The sequence below is a fragment of the Podarcis tiliguerta genome, assembly GCF_965153285.1.
Source record: "Podarcis tiliguerta genome assembly, chromosome: 14".
Taxonomy (NCBI): Eukaryota; Metazoa; Chordata; class Lepidosauria; order Squamata; family Lacertidae; genus Podarcis; species Podarcis tiliguerta.
In genome coordinates this window covers 5,719,681-5,737,853 of record NC_139547.1, presented here as the reverse complement: position 1 = coordinate 5,737,853, position 18,173 = coordinate 5,719,681, and the positions used below count along the sequence as shown (strand labels likewise).

The 18,173-nt window shown below is 39.1% G+C and overlaps 1 protein-coding gene across 27 annotated transcripts in view; it reads left to right on the top strand.

Moving 5' to 3' along the window:
- TCF12 (transcription factor 12) overlaps positions 1-18,173 on the top strand; it is a 142,777-nt gene that overhangs the window by 90,172 nt on the left and 34,432 nt on the right. For 24 of the 27 annotated variants that reach the window (XM_083413046.1, XM_083413058.1, XM_083413041.1 and 21 more), the window contains 2 exons: positions 15,866-15,968; positions 17,495-17,634. In XM_083413046.1, the coding sequence (XP_083269172.1) occupies positions 15,866-15,968; positions 17,495-17,634 (243 nt within the window). Of the gene's footprint in view, positions 1-3,972; positions 4,494-8,065; positions 8,315-15,865; positions 15,969-17,494; positions 17,635-18,173 lie in introns of those variants that run through there. The other 3 variants (XM_083413052.1, XM_083413051.1, XM_083413053.1) reach the window with 2 other exon arrangements.

Here is an 18,173-nt window from a genome sequence, read left to right as displayed (position 1 = left end):
GATTGTATCTTGGCATGTAACCAATGCAATGGTTTATTAAGAGGATTTAAACAGGAAAATCTAAAGTTATAGAGTTGAGCTAGCAGAGAGATTTGTTTTCCCCTTTACGTTTTAAGATTTTATTTTAGTCGGGGTGTGTGCATTTGTCATATTTTGATGATTTTAGTTTAGTGGGCCGGAGACCTGATGATGGTGGCACCAGTCTGTCTTGAATATTATAGAATAAGTCAAACTGTTGGGGAAGTTTCAGCACCTGCTGTGGCTGTAGAGCCCAAGATGGGAGAGACATTATGGATAGTGAGAAAGAAGTTGATAGAGAAAAGTCCCGTTCCCCCCCATAACACTAGAAATCAGGGACATCTAATGAAGCTGAATGTTGGAATATTCAGGACAGACAAAAGAAAGTGCTTCACTCAACACATAGGTCAGCTATGGAATTAGCTCACACAAGAGGCAATGGTGACCACTAACTTTTATTTGGCTGTCAATGGCTACTAACCATGATGATTGTGTTCTCCCTTTTCTGACGGAGGCAATGTGCTTCTGAATACTAGCTGCTGAAAAATCGTTTGCAGAGTGCTGTTGCTCTCAGGTCTTGTTTGCGTGGTTTCCACAGACATCTGGTTGGTCACTGTGAGAACAGGATGTTGGACTAGATGGGCCACTGGCCTGGACCAGCAGGGCTTTACATATGCTCTTATATTTTGATACCATTGTATACTGGATACATGCTAATTCACTTCAGTGGGTTTTTACTTGGTTGTAGGCTTGGGCTGTTGCTGTTTCAGAGATGCTCTTTAATTTTGGCATTTTCCAGGAAAGGGTAAGATCAAATATATTCCATTGTCTCCTGTTGCTCATTTTACACCAGACACTCAGATAGGATCTGCAGGTGTCTTTTAATAAATGGGCACCACTTAGAACAAAGTATTGGACGCCTCCCGACCTGGGCAATATGTGGGGTGGCTGCCATAGCAGCATTTCATATAATCAAGGCATCCTTCCAGACTCTACTTTGCCTCACTATCTCACACAGAACTCTCAAGCATAAGAGTTTTATAATTTAATAACTATGTTGTATGGGGGGCGGGGGCGGCTTCATGTCATGAGAGCCTGTGAAAAGGATTTAGGACTTCTAAATGTGATGAGTAGTCAGTACTCATCACATTTGAGAGCTTGAAAATATTCTGGTGGTCTCAAGCACCCTTTAAGAGGAATGTGTTACAGTTGGCATAAAAAGCATTGAAAAGAGGTGGGGAGAGAAAGAAAGTGATTTTCATATGTGGTGGCTATTTCTTATTGTGGAAAAAAAATCAAAACAGGTATTTTAAAAATAACATGTTCACCAATTTGGTTGCTGATCCAGTTGATGTAGCTGTTGCACAGATTAAAAGTTCATTTTAAAAGCTGTAGGTCCAAAAATGGTTTTTTTTTTGTTGGGTGGCCAACACAATTACTCACATTTTGTGATCGGTAGCTTCTAGGAAACCCAAACTGCAAGGGAATCTCTGTGTGACCAAGTATTACAGCCTGCCATGTCACACAGCAGGTTGACATGCTTACACTCGAAAAAGTCTTGTCAAGATTGTTAAGAACTCTTTCACCCCTGCAAAATATCTGTCAAGGCTTCATGAAGTGTACTGAGATTGCCATGGATCACTTGACTGAAAGTGTTCCTGTGAACTCTTCCAGATGGAAATTCTTACATTTGTCTGTCTTTGTCAGTCAAGTAGGTCTTAAACATTCTGTCATACTTTGACATAGAGTATATTCTTCTGAAAAGCATCTTGATCCTAGAACAGTTGCTAACCTTTGGGGGAGAGCCTGGGTAAGATCTAAAGAGAGATTTAACATATCTTGCCTGCAGAAGTATAAACACTGGAGTGCAGGTTTAAAGAGTGTAAATCAAGCCATCTTAGCCAGTGCTTTGAGAACCCAAGAGGATCCAATTGGCCTCTGAGGGCGGACAGAGAGAGTTGCAAGCTGCTTGGCACGCCTGCGCTTGGCAGCCTGTATCCTGATGCTGTTTTGCAGCTGTTCCTCAGCCTGTTCAGTTGGTTTGTTTTTGTTTAGGCCCCCTTTAGGGCCAAGGCCTCACTAGGCAGCTTCCAACATAGGAAAACACAACATGCTTCATCAAAACACTTAAAATATATAATTAACACCATAACAATAAACAGCATTAAGAATAGCTCTCAACAGCACAGTATCATTAACATGAGAAAAATGTTTTAGCACCAATCCAGGAAAGAACAGCATAGTAAATTTTAGGAAGAAGCAACTTGAAGATCTACAAAGCCAAATTGAAGGCTTGTAAAGATGGGATTTGTTGTTGTTGTTGATGATGATTTTGTTGTTGTCTTTATTGAGTGTAATTTCTGTTTTATCTACAAATGTAAGAAATACAATTAACCTCACCATAGAGCAGGGGTCCGCAATCATTTTCAGCCGTGGGCCAGTCCACCGTCCCTCAGACCATGTGGTGGGTCGGACTATATTTTTTTTGGGGGGGGGGGATGAAAGAATTCCTATGCCCCACAAATAACCCAGAGATGCATTTTAAATAAAAGCACACATTCTATTCATGTAAAAACACACTGATTCCTGGACCGTCCGCGGGCCAGATTTAGAAGGTGATTGGGCCGCATCCAGCCCATGGACCTTACATGCCTACCCCTGCCATAGAGTGATCACAATGGCAGAAATCATACATCAAATGCTAATTGAAATAAAATGTTTTTGAAGACCATCCAAAAGCAGGAAGCAACAGAGCCTATTGGTTGTTTCCATGGAAGGAATTCCACAACTGTAGTGCCACCACAGAGAAAGCCCTGTGCCTACTCCTTTCCAGTTAGCATGGGCTTGACAGCAGGGCCTTCAAGGCTGATCTAACAACCTATGTTAAGTTTTTTTAAACAACATCCCTTTGGTCTGCATTTAATTATGTTGCCATATAATATTGCCATATAACCTGCCATATAATAAAAACATTAAAATGTATACATTTCTGTTCTTGATTGTTCATAATATTCATGGTAAAATATTCACATTTCAGCTCAAAACTGTGAGTAAATCAGAACATAGAAATGACCTGAAAGAAACCACAAAATAAGGATGCAAGTTTATTTTGAACAAACTCCCCCCCCTGCAACCCCCCATCCTGCCTACACACTGTATTTGAGTCTATGTATGTTATTAATATAAAATCAGTAAAAATAGTTTTTTAAAATGTTCAGCATTTAGCTGCATTTGAGTATATTGTGTGTTTCTTCGGACAGAGTCATGGGCCTAGCCAGGGGGCAGCTGCTCCCCCAAATCAAGTAAATCAATAAAAATACTTAACTAACTGAGGTTCTCCCCCCCCCACAGCAACATAAAGGCTGCACCCCCACAACATAAATTCCTGTTTACCCAAGTTGAGAATTCTTAGTAAGACTGATATATGGGCATTTAGCCTTCCTATTTTTATTATACCTTGCTTTATTTTTGTAAGGGTGCATTGAAATGAAATCTTACGGTCTGAATTTACATCATTCCGGGAGAAAAGAAAAGAAATATTAATTTTAATATTAACCAACATTAAAAAAATTAAGTAAAACTGTCACTAAAGTGAATTGGAAAATATGTTTAAAACAGACAACTACAAGGCCAAGCTTATTTTGTTATGTCAGTTTAAATATTAATTATAGTCTGTTTTTGTATGTTCATAACTATTAGACTGATGCGTGAATTCTGTGTCCTAAACTAAAGCACCACATTTCCCCCCTCAGCTCTTTGAAAGGACATTGGATGTCCTCTGACCCTGGGCTCTAACAGGCACCTAATGATGAAGGGCTTATTGCTTTTTTTGGTCCAGGAAGCAATTAGCTGCCTAGGTCCTCCTCCTCCTTCTCCCAGCGTGTAATTCAGCATTTCAAACCAGTGAGTGGCGTATTCGTGAAAGTTGGAAGCAGCTTTAGAGAGAACCAGATGGAAGTATGGCTAGAGATGCATGAAGTTTGGTCTCTGCTGCCACAAAAGCTCTCATTTAATTAAAACAAAAAAAGATTGAATTGCTAAGGATTTACCATTGCTTCCCTTTTTGGCTCTGAAAAAATGGCTTTTTTATTTGAGTGCAGCTGCAAACTACTGCCCTTTTGACTAAGGTGTAAATTCTTAAATCCTTTATGGAAGTCCTTGTTTGTTTGCATTACAACTAAAACTGGATTACTTTTGAAGGAAGATTTTTCAGCATAGTTTCTAACACACGCACACCCTATTCTCCTGTATTAGATGGTTCAGTCCTATTTTGCATAAATTCTTTCTGAGTAGATGCATGTGTGCTTGTATCTGACTGAAGAATTGCTGTGTTTCATTTGGTGAATTGATGTCTTGGAGGGAAGCTGTGCTCTTAGACTGCACGCTGTGTTGTTTTTAGAGTGAACATGTATTGTGCGTATCCTGTACCTGGAATGAGCAGCAACTCTTTGATGTATTACTACAATGGAAAAACGGTAAGGGGACTTTCCTTTTGTTCTGATACTTTCCAAAGTAGCGTGGCTGGAAATGTTGTTTGTAGTCTCTGGACTGGTCTAGCAGCTAGATATACTTGTATAGACTAGAATACTTAGACTAAATTGCTTCAGTTAGTGCTATGATCGTTGCACATAACTTGCTTTTATTTTATGCAGCTGTTCTGTTGCCTTGAGAATGTCATTATTTCACTCATGTAGCAATGCATTTGAAAATGTGAAAGGCATTATTGCTGTTTCATGCAGCAGCGAAAGAAACTGAAACCGTTCCAGTTACTTACTTTAAAAAGTGAGTACAAAAAGTGAGGAATATTTCAGAAAGCAACTGGCTGACCAGGTTGCTGTTTTGCACTTAAGTGTTTGTGCTTTATTCAGATACTGTCCTTACAGTGATACCGTGTGCTTTCATTTTGAACATCTTCAATCTGATCCATAAAGTTGAATCCTCCTTTATACAAAAATACTTTCTATAGCCTAGGAATGGTTTATAAATCTGCATCTCTTCAGATGTGTAAAGCAATATGGACATTTTAGAGTTTGATAAGTATTGTGTTGTGCGTTGGTCTTTTGTCCATATGGCTATTGTGTAATATAGACTGAACCTTCCACATTTCATAGGAGCATTAAGTGCATTTTATGGGTTTGATGGTAATCAAAACTGATTTTAGACACCGCAGAAAACTAATCCAGTCGTGTTATGTGTCATGTAATGACTGCTGCTCACCCTGCAAAGTACTTAAAAGCTTTAGTCTTTTTTAGGATTTTACTAACGATGTACATTGGCAAATGGCATTAACTAGAAGAGATAAGTTGCAATTAATATTGAGGCATTCCTATGTTCTGCCTATACTCTCAAAGTATTGCCTCATATTTTATTGCTGTTGATTAGCAATCTGAGTGATGTGATCCAGTTTTGTTTTGTTTTTAGTCTTTTAAAGAATAGTCAAACTTCAGTAACATTGCAAAATGCTAAAGGTTTGGTAAATTGCTCTCTGGACATATCTAAATCATTATAAAGTGCACCTGAGTTTCAGGCAACTTTAGGGAAACTTATTTTCTTTGGTGTCAACATCCGAAGCCCTCCAAATGGGAACCTGATTCTTTTTATGTCGCCTCCTAAGTTTAAGTAGTTTTGCAGTTTTGTGTGAAGATGTATATGTTGGAAAGAAGTAAAATGAAGTCTGCAGTTCCCCAGAAGCAATGGGAGTCTGGCTTTCATGGAGTGTTGATTTTATTCTTTCTCTGGCTCTGAACATTCCTCTTTGTTCTGCAGCGAGGGGGGAAAGCTTTGATCTTATTAAGTATTTCCAGGCTTGTAATGGATGGAAGTGCTGGTACTGTAAAGAAGCAAGCCTCAAGAATTGATAGCATCTGCTTGTTATGGTTCATGGGTGACGCTCATGAACTTGAAGAGCTAGAAATTGTATAACAATTCCATGTCCTGGTGCCCCTTCTGTGTTGTGACACTTTAGCGTTTAGGCTTATGGAAGCAACTCAAAGGGGGGTAGGAAAGAGAAAGGTTAAATCATTCTGATTCATTGGGGAATTCATATTTGTGGTGTTAAGTGGGAAATGTTGGCTTGTCTTCTCTTCTGCTCTGATTCAGGGCTTCATTCTGAAGCTTGTTTTTGCCTTAATATTTGTCAAGAATAGCTAATACACTCCTAAAACTGAATCATGTCCAGCCACCTTCTTTGTCATATTTGCCCAATCTATAGTTAATAAAGTCTGGTTACGTGTTTCAGAACTTCAAATAAACAACAGTTTTAATTGTTAAGTATCAGAAGATTCCGCCATGCAGTGAGGAACTGAAAGTTTCTGTGGCAGTGTATGATTTGGAAAAAGCTACTAGGGCTTTTTGGAGCCCATGGGAAAGCCTGCTGTTCCAATCTGTAGCACTCCTTGACCTGTCCCCTTTTGATCTTTAAAGGAGGACAAAAAGTTTAGCAAGTTAACTAATAGAGGCAATATAAGAACAAAACTGAAAGGGATTCCTCCAGTTATCTCTGGATAAGATGAAAGAGGCAATCCTTATAGGCTCTAATGTGTTGGGACGGAAATAAAGTAAAAATCAGATTTTGTTTGTTAGAATGAAATAAATGTGCCTCTTTATATTTTGCTACAGATCGGTATTTAAAAATTCAACTATTCCTCCATTAAGCCATAACATATTAAAGCCTTGTGGCTTAACCATAGAGCAAGAAGTAGTTTTGAGTAGTTTAATTCTAAAATGAAAAGGCAAGTAAGGCCCTCCCTGCAGACAGATGCAGTGCAAGCAATTTATCAAGCTAGTTTTCAGACAGAATTTTGTTTACATTTTGCTCTACCTATTTAAAAAGTAAGCATCCATCTTCTGGGAACAAAATGTGCATTGTGAGTGTAGGTAAGCCAGTTTACAGAAATAGGTAAAATGCTGTCACAGTGTGTTGCACTGTCTGTATCTGTTAGGCAACCTCTGTCAGATTATTTTTTCGAAAGGACTGTTGTACTGTGTAAAGAGGTCCTTGGTCTGCAGTCTAATTATTATTATTAATAATAATAATAATAATATTTTATTTATATCCCGCCCTCCCCAGCCGAAGCTGGGCTCAGAGCAGCTAACAACAGTTAAATAATACAGCATTCTAAAATCAATTCATTATAAAATCAGTTCAAATCAAATTGATGGCAACCATTGGGCTAGAGTTCTGTGAAGAATTACCAAATAATTACCAAACAGAATAACCTGTTGACATTCTGGAGACAATGGGTTGTGGTTAGAGAATAATCTCACTGTATTAATGCAGTTTTTCTTCTGTGTTGCCTTCGTTGTATGCCACTTAATTCCACTTTAACAACTGAAGTTGCCCCGGCTCTGTGTTAAATATTCCCATGACAGCTGTCAAACCCTGGTGAGAGCAGCTTTCTGCCAACTGGGCCAAACACATTCTAAATCTGAGAAAGTGAATCCATACACACTATGGTGATGTACCTAATAGGGAAGAATTGACTGGCAAGGAGCTGCGCATCACCGTCATGGACCCAGTTGTGCATTTTGGATCAGAGTCTTTTAATGATGAATGTAGGTGTTCTTTAGAGTCTGAATCTGACAATCAGACACACTGGGGTTAAATTTATTTAATCAGTGGGATGGAGGGATAAAGCTTTTCTTGAACTGTAAACTGCAAAGAAGAAGTTGTTTTTGAATTGTTCCCATGGGGGGGGCACCTGCATTTAGAAAAATAGCATGTAAAGGAAAAGAGGAGGCTGAAGATTTCTCTTTTCTGTATGCAAGGAGATTTTTAGAGAGGAGGCTGTCCCCCACACCTGAAGGCTAAAGTGGTACAGTCATGGAAGTTTGAACACTTTGACCGATTGTAAAAACTGGACCTTTGAAATTGAATTGTTTTACGCCTCTCTTAGCCAAGGGTAAGGGGTGGAATCCAACATAGTAGCAAGGCAATCATTTCATCAGTGCAAGGAGTTCGGCTTGCAGAACAGAATGTTCTTTCCCCCTTGCCACTACCTGCACACCCCCTAAATCTGTTCAAGGAGTATCACCAACCCCCTAGAACAGATCTGGAGAGAGCATAGGGTGTACATGGAGGGAGAAGAGGACAGAAAGTTTTGTCGCAGAAGCAAAAAATTGTTATGCTGACGCAACTCGTTAAGAGAATACCGCCCATGATCGATCTTAAGAACCTACAGTCATCATAGCAGATTGACTGTAAATACTTGAAATTTTGAGGGGGAAAGTTTCAGAAACCTGAAGCACCACCCTGTTCTTTCTTTTAAAAGACATAACTCCATTAATTTGATTTAACGTAAGGCATGCTTTCAGAAAGATATTATATTAACTTTACAGGACTATCAGCATGTGGGGAGCAGAGAAAACAATCTTCATTTTAGATTTACTAATATATTACTGGATATCTCACATTTTTTAATTATTAGTATGCCATATTCCCTCATAATTCCTTATACAGATGCTAAGTTGAAATAGGAGAAAATATCTTCATGTGTAGATTTGGGGAGGGGGAGTAAAATTTGCAGCAGCTGTATGCAATTGCTGCAAGAAATATTTGTGTCCTCTTTTATCAGTACATAACATATATAACATATAGTGCAATATTAACCATGTCTACTCACAAGTAAGTCCTAAGTAAGTGTAGTTAGTACTGCAGCCTATATTTATCAAGTAACTATGGTTAACAGATTTGGAACTGGCCGGGATTAAGAACTTGGTGTGTTACAAGGCTAAAGGAACAGTAGTTTCTCAGTCCATCTGAAACAGGGAGCTATGCTTAATTAGAAATATCCTCGTTTAATCGTGGTGAACAGAAGAGCAGAGGGTCTCAGTGTATGAGCAAAAAGTTGATTCATTCATCACCTTATGAAAATCAGATATGATTGTCTGAACTCAGCGTCTGTATCGGTTGTGTTTGGCTGACTCTAGATCACAATAAACATTTGCAAGTCAAGACTAAGAAGGGGTTCATCCAGGAATCTCCAGAAGCAAACTTGCTGGTAGCACTACACTGTTTGATTATTCTCTCTGCTGTGTTGTCTCTAGTAGATATTGTACTGAAGTAGCCCAGGAAAATGTTTCTATCTCTGCTCCAGACACCTGACTTACAGATCTTTTCAAACTGATGAGACGATGTATAAATATACCGTATTTTTTGCTCTATAAGACGCACCAGACCATAAGACTCACCTAGTTTTTGGAGGAGGAAAACAAGAAAAAAAATATTCTGAATCTCAGAAGCCAGAACAGCAAGAGGGATTGCTGCACAGTGAAAGCAGCAATCCCTCTTGCTGTTCTGGCTTCTGTGATAGCTGCGCAGCCTGCATTCGCTCCATAAGACGCACACACATTTCCCCTTACTTTTTAGGAGGGAAAAAGTGAGTCTTATAGAACAAAAAATACAGTAGATAGTGTGGACAATTCACTTTTGCTGGCCATTTACAGAATGATAGAGCTGCATTTTTTTTTAACGTGTTCCTTTGTCAGAAACTTTTGAGAAAAAATTCCAGAGAAACTGCCCAATTTTCTGTTCTGCTGCATGAAATATATATCCATCCCACCCCTGTTTGTCAATATATACTCCTCTAAGTACATAAGGCCAGGGCTAATTATTTCAAAAGAACTTAATTCATTAGGTAGGCTTTACACAGCACAAATTTGAAAATATTTTTTGCTGCTTTTATTGGGCTTTTAATGCTGCTTTTATTGGGCACAAACTTCCTTTTAAAGTACCCTATTTTTGCACTGAATACATTTAAGAATCACTCTTTATTCTGCAGAATGCCTTTGATAAACAGAAGTGCGTTATCACTGACTGTTGCTACTTTGTTGTTTGTTCCACGAAATGCCGCTTGGATCTGGCTTAGTTCAGGACTGTCAGAAATACCCATTGCCTGCCCTTCTCTTGCATTACCTCAAATGCATTTTGACATCGTCTGGAGCTGCAACAACATTGACTTTAAACCAATTGACCACACTAAAGAGAGGGCTGAAGAAGAGAGCAGAGTCATGTTCTTGTTTTCTAAACGGCTTCAGTAGCCCTTGACCTTTCTTTAGCTATGGAGAGAGTGACTTCAGCACTTTCGTTTCAGAACATTTTTCCTGAATTTAGTCTATCTCTAATGGTAGTGTCAGAGTACAGAACCTGCTTGCATTTCTTAACCAGTCCTTCCCACCTGCCTTCAACTCCCAAATGTTTGCCTGTTGGCTTCCTTTTCCCATTTTGCATTCCCAAGCCCATCTACAGGTAAAGCAAGCGGGGCACTCCGTGTTCCTCTCTCTCCTGTAAGGGTGAGCATGAAAGAACTTATATTTCTTTTGAGATTTAAAGGTTTGCTTCCTCGTTGTCCAGTGTTCCAGAATGGATAATTTTCAGTGAACATTTTGTATTCTTTTGTAGTTTCTTGACATCAGATAAGACAGCATTAATATCTGGTTGTTCCATATTCTTTATATGCGAAGGTGCTGAATATTTAATATTTTCCTTCCAAATAATTTACCTGGCATTCCAGCTATTTGCTGCGCTGCATGCTTGAGGTGCTTTCCTAATTCATAAAAAAATTAAATTCTTAGTGCTGTGCCTGCTAAATACAAAGTCATGCATAATGGGTTCATTGGATTTGTAATTATTCCAAGGAATATGATGTACGTGGCAGAGCTTAACTTGACTGTTGTGGTCTGACAAAGACAATAAAGTGTGTGTGTGTGTGTGTGTGTGTGTGTGTGTGAGAGAGAGAGAGAGAGAGAGAGAGAGAGAGAGAGAGAGAAGTGTGTGGGTCACCTTTTCTTACATACCCATTTATTAGGGTAAGAGATGCTAAGCACTTCAGAGCTTGTAGGGATGCCTGGGAGGTCAGGTTAGCTGTTTATTGCAGGCTGGAAAGCCTGGTCAGCTTTCTGTAAGCAAAAAAGATGGGCTAGCTCAGCCGACCAGAGGAGGGTTTAAAGATTGTTTTATGTTGTCTTGGGCTCTGAGATATGCTTTGCTGCAAACCACAGACTTCGAGAGCTGTGAGTGTAGAGCCTTGTGCACAGCCTCTGAAAGGGGTAAGAGAGACATGATTTTCAGAAGGTGGGTCATTGCTCGCAAAGGTTTTGAATAGTTTACCATTTTGAAAGTACTCCAAACACTTAAAGAGCTTGCTACCCCCTGAAGGCCCCTCTGTTTATCAACAGCCTCTGTGTGTGTATGCTTGAGTAAAAAAGATTTGGCATTTCTTCTGAAAAATTCTGAGGCTTGGGCGTTTCCAGATGTCTGGATGAGGGAGCCCCCAAACTGGGAACTGGCTTTTGAGAATGTCTTTTCATTAAATCTCAGGGTTCAGAGTCATACATCTTATTACTAATGTACTGCAGCATAGATTTATTTAACAAGAGTTATATATCACTGGATCTTCAACACATCTAAACAGTTTCCCAAAAACAATATAAAATGTATATTTAAAATACAGATAAACTCAAAAGTTGCAAACAACTTCACCTAAAATTTTGAAAAGTAAAACCAGCAGTTTTTTTAAAAAAAATACATATCAAAATTACATTTCTGCCTAAACAAAAACTTTTGCAGCAGGTGTTGATAGCGATATAGTGAGGCTGCCTGCCTAGTATCAGTTGGCAGCTTGGCACTCTTGCTTGTTTAAATCAGGCTGAATTGTACCCAGTAGTTCCTTTTCTGGGTCCTGGTCTAAGTGCTCTAGAAATGGAATCAGATGATGGGAGGCAAAAAAGAATGAATAAAACTTAGAGGGAAATGGTTGTATTATTAATGGTCCATGAGGAGGTGAGAGCAGAACTTTAAGAGCAAGGTTTTGGATTTGTTCACCTGAGCCTGTGCTGGATTGGGTCCTATGCCTTGATTCTATTTAAAGTGAAGCATCTGCCTATATTTAAAGTCGAAAATACCTTCATTGTCAAGTTGCAGTTATAAGCGCAGATCTCTTTACTCATAGGCTGCCTAATCTCACTATCCCAGTAATTCTTTTCTGTTCTTGTATTTTTAAATTTTTGTTTGTAGTAACAAAAAATAAAACCTGCTTTTAGCTTGCGAGGTGGGGCGGGGGTGAGCTGGCAGTCATCTGCAGGTGATCAAATGACTTAAGAGACCTGGTTTTAATTTGTGGGCGGTTCTGACTGTAACAAAGGAAAGCTCGCTCTTTTTTGTGGAATTGGCAGACTTTTTCACCACATCTGGAATTAATGAAGCCTTTTGAGACCACATCACTTGTGTTCTGCCGCAAGAATTCTTTGATCTTCGGAATCCAGACTGGAAGAAGTGCAGCTTGATATCACTGCAGCTATGTTTTTGGAAGCTATACTTAAGATACTGGAACACAGCAAAACTATATAAAGTTGTGTGTCTGCACTAGAACACTTCTGGTCCTTTTTGAAAGGACCCTTTTCCTCCACTTTTTATTATAAAAGTGGTCTGTATTATATTGCTGTCACAGATTTGTTGCAGATAATTTTTTCTTTTCAGTTTCTCCTTGCACTGATTATTAAACTGAGCTTCAGACTTGCTCACATGAATTGTTGAGCATTTTCCCAGTGCAGTTTCAAAGTAGCGTGTTTTTGTCACTGTTGGCTTTAATACAATAACATTCATCTCCATTTCTGCATTCTGTAAGTCTTATTGAAGGAACTGCAGTACATGCTAAAATGTTCAAGATTCAACTTGTAAATTAAGTATTCTCTGTCTGCCTGGTGTCTTTGGATTCTGAAGATTTAAAATTGGGCATTTGGTTACTAAGTGTGTGTGGGTGTATACAATGCATGCGATGAATGTACTAGTGTACTTCCTGTAAATTGCAGCAAACTGTACTGTACAAAATTAAATCTGTCAGGCTCTCCACTGCAGACAAAAAACATCAGAGTTCTTTTAAATTGCTTTTAAAAGTTGGTGACTTCTGTCATCCTCCTCTTCAAAGTGCACAAAACAGCTTTGAGATCAGTTGACTACTGTGTAGAATGTTCAGTTGTGCAGTTCCTTTTTATTACTTTTATAACAGTAAAACAAGCAGAAAGATCTTACATAGTCTTTTTAAGAAGACAGTAACTAAGATGACTGTGTCATTATTGTCAGCTCTCATTTATCCAACAAGGGAAAATCATTCTTTCCAAAGTCAGAATGGTAATCCATAGCTGTGAGGGGAGGGATAGGGGAGGGCAGCCCTGTCAGGGAGGTTGCAGGTTGTTCTTTAAGTTATTGCCATTCGCAGACGGGATGCAGAAAGACTCTTGGATTACGCGATGCAGAAACCACAGGCAAACAGACTGCGTGGCACACTTGGAAATAAGCAGGAAAGTCCATGGGTGGATTTGACAGTCTCCAGTTTGATCACAGCAGCTCATCAGATGTAGACTAAACCCCAAAATCTTGCTACATATACACTCAGATACTACATTTAGCAGTTGTTACTGTTTCAACAGCCATTACATAGGATTATTTCCCCCCTGACAATTTCTTGAAAAGTAAAAAATATTTACAACTCCCTAAAAATAAAAAGGAAGTACCGTATTCTTTGCTCTATAAGACTCACTTTTTCCCTCCTAAAAAGTAAGGGGAAATGTGTGTGCGTCTTATGGAGTGAATGCAGGCTGCGCAGCTAGCACAGAAGCCAGAACAGCAAGAGGGATTGCTGCTTTCACTGCGCAGCGATCCCTCTTGCTGTTCTGGCTTCTGAGATTCAGAATATTTTTTTTCTTGTTTTCCTCCTCCAAAAACTAGGTGCGTCTTGTGGTATGGTGTGTCTTATAGAGCGAAAAATACGGTATTTACTATTCAATTACATTACGTAAATTATATAAGAATAATGTGGATTGGTCTCAAGAAAGGAAACGTGGATTATAGTTAAAGTGAAGGCAGCTGGGATTAAGGTTCAGTCGGCATTGGATAATTTTGATCATATATATTGTGATTTTTATGTTGATTTTTTCTGTGAACTGCCCTGAGACTTCCAGGTATAGGGCAGTATATTAACAATAACAATAATAATCTTTTTGTTCTCTAGTAGGAAGATGTAGTTAATGTGATATATTGATATTTCATTGTGAAATAAATTAATAGAATGTTAATGAATTAATCTTCTAAGAAATAGTTTTGTTTTGATGTATCAGGTTATGTATTACTTGAGCTTGCCAAATATTGACTTCTTAAATGCAGGTAGGAAAAAGGAATTGGAATTGTGAGATGTCATTAGTAGCCTTCACTGTGAATATTTATTGCATTTCAAAGCACAGCACATTTTAAGAATCTATCAGAATGAGATAATAACGTTAAGCTATACATGCCAGATTTTGAAGTGGTTTGAGCTCCTCGAATAGTAGGTAACTGAGTGATTCATGTAAGTTGTATGTAAGAGAAGTTAAACAAAAACATGTAGTACATGTGAACACACACAATAATTAAAAGTTTTTTTAGAATACATTTTGGACTAGATTTGAAATTGCAGCACTAATTACTATACACCTTCTAAGCAAAATATCTTCACTTTATACGACACAGTTGTTCACTTGTTGACTGCAGTTGAAAGCATCTGGCTGATTCTCAAATGATAATGTTCCTCATTGTATTAGCATGAAATATTTAAAGCATGACATTCTGAAGCAGTAGGCCGTGTGTGTGTGTGTGTGTGTGTGTGTGTGTGTGTGTAGCCTTTCCAGACTTGTAAGAATGTGCTTGTTGAAATTCTGTTTTACTTGTAGAAGTGTGGTATATTGCAGGAGCAAATAGAAAATGAATTTATTTACAAATTACACTGCTGCAATGAAGAAGTGGGGTGCGGTAGTGAATTTATGTGTGGAGGGATTTTGAGCTTAGAAGATTCAGAGTAATTTCTTTGTTGTTTTTAGATGATTCTGGAAGTTTAGCAATATGAAAGTAAGACAATGTAGCAGAAATTAACTTGGATGCAAACTACAACCTGACAGATTTAGAATGCTGAATTTCCTTAGAAAATCATAACTTTGCCTCTTAAAAAGGAAAAGATTACTACTCTTAATCAGTAAAACAACTAAAATGAAATAAAATGTTATACAATTTGAATAAAATAGTGTAAACCAAAATCAGCTTAAATTCTGAATCTCCCTAGAAAAACACATCATTCTCTCGAGAATTTTGATTGGTTGTCTATTACGAATGATAGAACATGTAAAATTTTCATTGTATATTCATAAATTTATATTGTCCATGTGAGCTTTGTGCCATTCTGATACTCAGAACAAATTACTGGGCTTAGATTTCTTTTCTTGTGTTTTGTACCTGGCTCTGGTTTTTGGACTTCAGAAGTCTAAAAAGAAAAGAAGACCCAACAAGCTTGAAATCTACTCACTCTGATTGCACATGTACTCTTTTGAATAGTGGTAGAGGGGTAGCCACTTTAATGTGGTGCAACAATAGGTTTATGACACCTTAGACTAGATAATTTATTATGGCATCTGATGTAGTAGATGATGGTTCATTAAAGTTTATCCTTTGATACTCTATATTTTTACCTGACCCCTGGAATTGTAACTTAAGCAAACAATGAACAAATTCAATGCCTCTAATTCAAATATTGTTTAGGGAGCCTGCTGCTTGTTCTTCCTTTTTCTTTTTTAATTTAAGTAATTGCTCATGTTTGGACTTTTATCAGGTTGCCTCTTTGAATTAGTACCTTGGAGGGGTGGGGGAGATGGCTGGGTGGAGCTAAGCCTGCTCACTATCACTTTCTAACTTCCAGGAAAGGAATTAAGTTTTAGCTTCAGAGCTGGCTGTGCTTGTTTAATTATCCTGTGTTCCACTAGAACCTTTATTTTCACTTTTAACAATTACATGTTTATCTTTCCTTTCCCTTCCATTTTATTGGTTTAGGTTTATGCGCCATCTAATTCAGATGACTTTAATAGAGAATCTCCAAATTACCCGTCTCCTAAACCACCAAGCAGTATGTTCGCTAGCACTTTCTTTCTGCAAGGTAAGATGTTGTGAACTGAGCGACTTTTTAAACGACTAGCATAGCAAGTAAACAAATATTATTGAGTGAGATTAGGATCTGGGGAGGGAGAAAATGTTCATACATGATAGGAGAGTTTGTGGGAAATGAAAATGTGCTATTGCTTCTTCCTGGTTCATTTTCATTATGCTAACCTGAAGTTATGTATATGCTTGGATTTCATGGGTCATGTCATTTCAGGGCCCATTTCTTCTATATAAGATTATAATTTCATGTTTTGGTTAAGAGCTTAAAAACAGCCTAGTGGCATATCATTCCTATTGCATAGCTGACCCCTGCGCAGGTAAAGTCTGTAGTATCATCTGCTCACAACACAAGCTCAGACACATGCCAATTGCTTAGCAAGAATAGCAAAACTCCATCAGCAGTGACAGCCACTCCCACAAAAAGCATAGCAAATTTTCATCTACCAACCAATAACATCACCCACAAACCTCTCTCCTAGCAAATGTGAAATGACAGCCATACACCCAGAGGACTGACACACACTCCATACCTTTCTCTTGTCCCATGCAAAGGCAATCTTCCCTTTCCCTCCCCAGGGTCCTTGGCTAAGATTTATTTATTCAGTAAATGTTTCGATGAAATGTTCCCATGGTGGAGAACAGCTATGATAAAATTAACACAACAATCAAAGAAGAAAAAAGAATGGAGAGAAGTAGCAACTGCAGGCTCTGGGCTGCAGATTCAGCCCTTCTGAATGAAAAAAGTTTACAAGGCTTGCTTAAGCAGACCCGTCTCCTGGCTCTGACAGATTTCTTGTGGGGAGATGGTTCAGTGGGTTCCGAGTTTAGTAGGAAAAGCCCTCAGGACCACTCCCACTAATACTGCAGTAGGGCACTTGCAGTAAACTGCTGCCACTAGACCTCTCATGGGTGACAGTGAAGAGGTTACATAATTGAGAAGGTCCTTCCAGACCCAGCGTGAAAGCAGAAGACCAGCACAATTTGGTTCGGAAACAGGCAACAAATGGAGTTTATGTGAAATTGACATTCTGAATTCTGTGCAGACAGCAATAGCAACCTGTCTACTAGTTACACTTTCTGAATGTTTCTCCATTTGCCTCACAAAGAGCCTGTTGCTATTCTTTAAACAGGAGGTTGTAGCGACATACATCACAGTTATGAGTTCCCTCTCTTCTTCTCTATGTTTTCGGATTAGGATTGATTGAGTGGTGCAGAGAGCTGATTGGCCAGGGAACAGGAGATTGACAGGAGTGCCTCTAAATACAAGGAAGCATAAAATATGTGTGGGACAGGAAAGAGTGTGTGGCTTTGAGATTTTGAGGATTTTTTTTAAAAATTGACTTTTTCAGTGAGAGGGCTGTGCCCCAGTAGCCCCAATGGACCAGCCTCCACTGACTCAGAATAAAATTTAGCTAGGGTATAAAATGTACATGACATGAGCAATGAAGTGCTGGTACAGCATGTGCTGTTTTACTAATCTAAGATCATTCTTTTTCTATTTTGTTTTTATTACAAATAAAGATGGGACTCACAGTGCTTCAGACCTTTGGAGCCCTTCCAATGGAATGAGCCAGCCTGCCTTTGGTGGAATGCTAGAAAGTTCCTCCTCTCACATGTCACAGTCCAGCAGCTATGGCAGTCGACACACACATGACCGCTTGGTAAGACAGTTAACTCTTGATCTTTCAGTTTGGTCAGTTGAAACACAGTTGTTAAAGTTTACTATCCTTTAAGAGACTGGTTTTGCTGGATTATGGGTATAAGTAAATTGTCACTTACGCGGGTGGCGCTGTGGGTAAAAGCCTCAGCGCCTAGGGCTTGCCGATCGAAAGGTCGGCGGTTTGAATCCCCACGGCGGGGTGCGCTCCCGTTGTTCGGTCCCAGCGCCTGCCAACCTAGCAGTTCGAAAGCACCCCCGGGTGCAAGTAGATAAATAGGGACCGCTTACTAGCGGGAAGGTAAACGGCGTTCCGTGTGCGGCTCTGGCTCGCCAGAGCAGCGATGTCACGCTGGCCATGTGACCCGGAAGTGTCTGCTGACAGCGCTGGCCCCCGGCCTCTTGAGTGAGATGGGCGCACAACCCTAGAGTCTGTCAAGACTGGCCTGTACGGGCAAGGGTACCTTTACCTTTACCTAAATTGTCATTTAAACCTTTAGCTGATTGATCTATGATAGCCAAGCATGAACAAATTTTAATCTG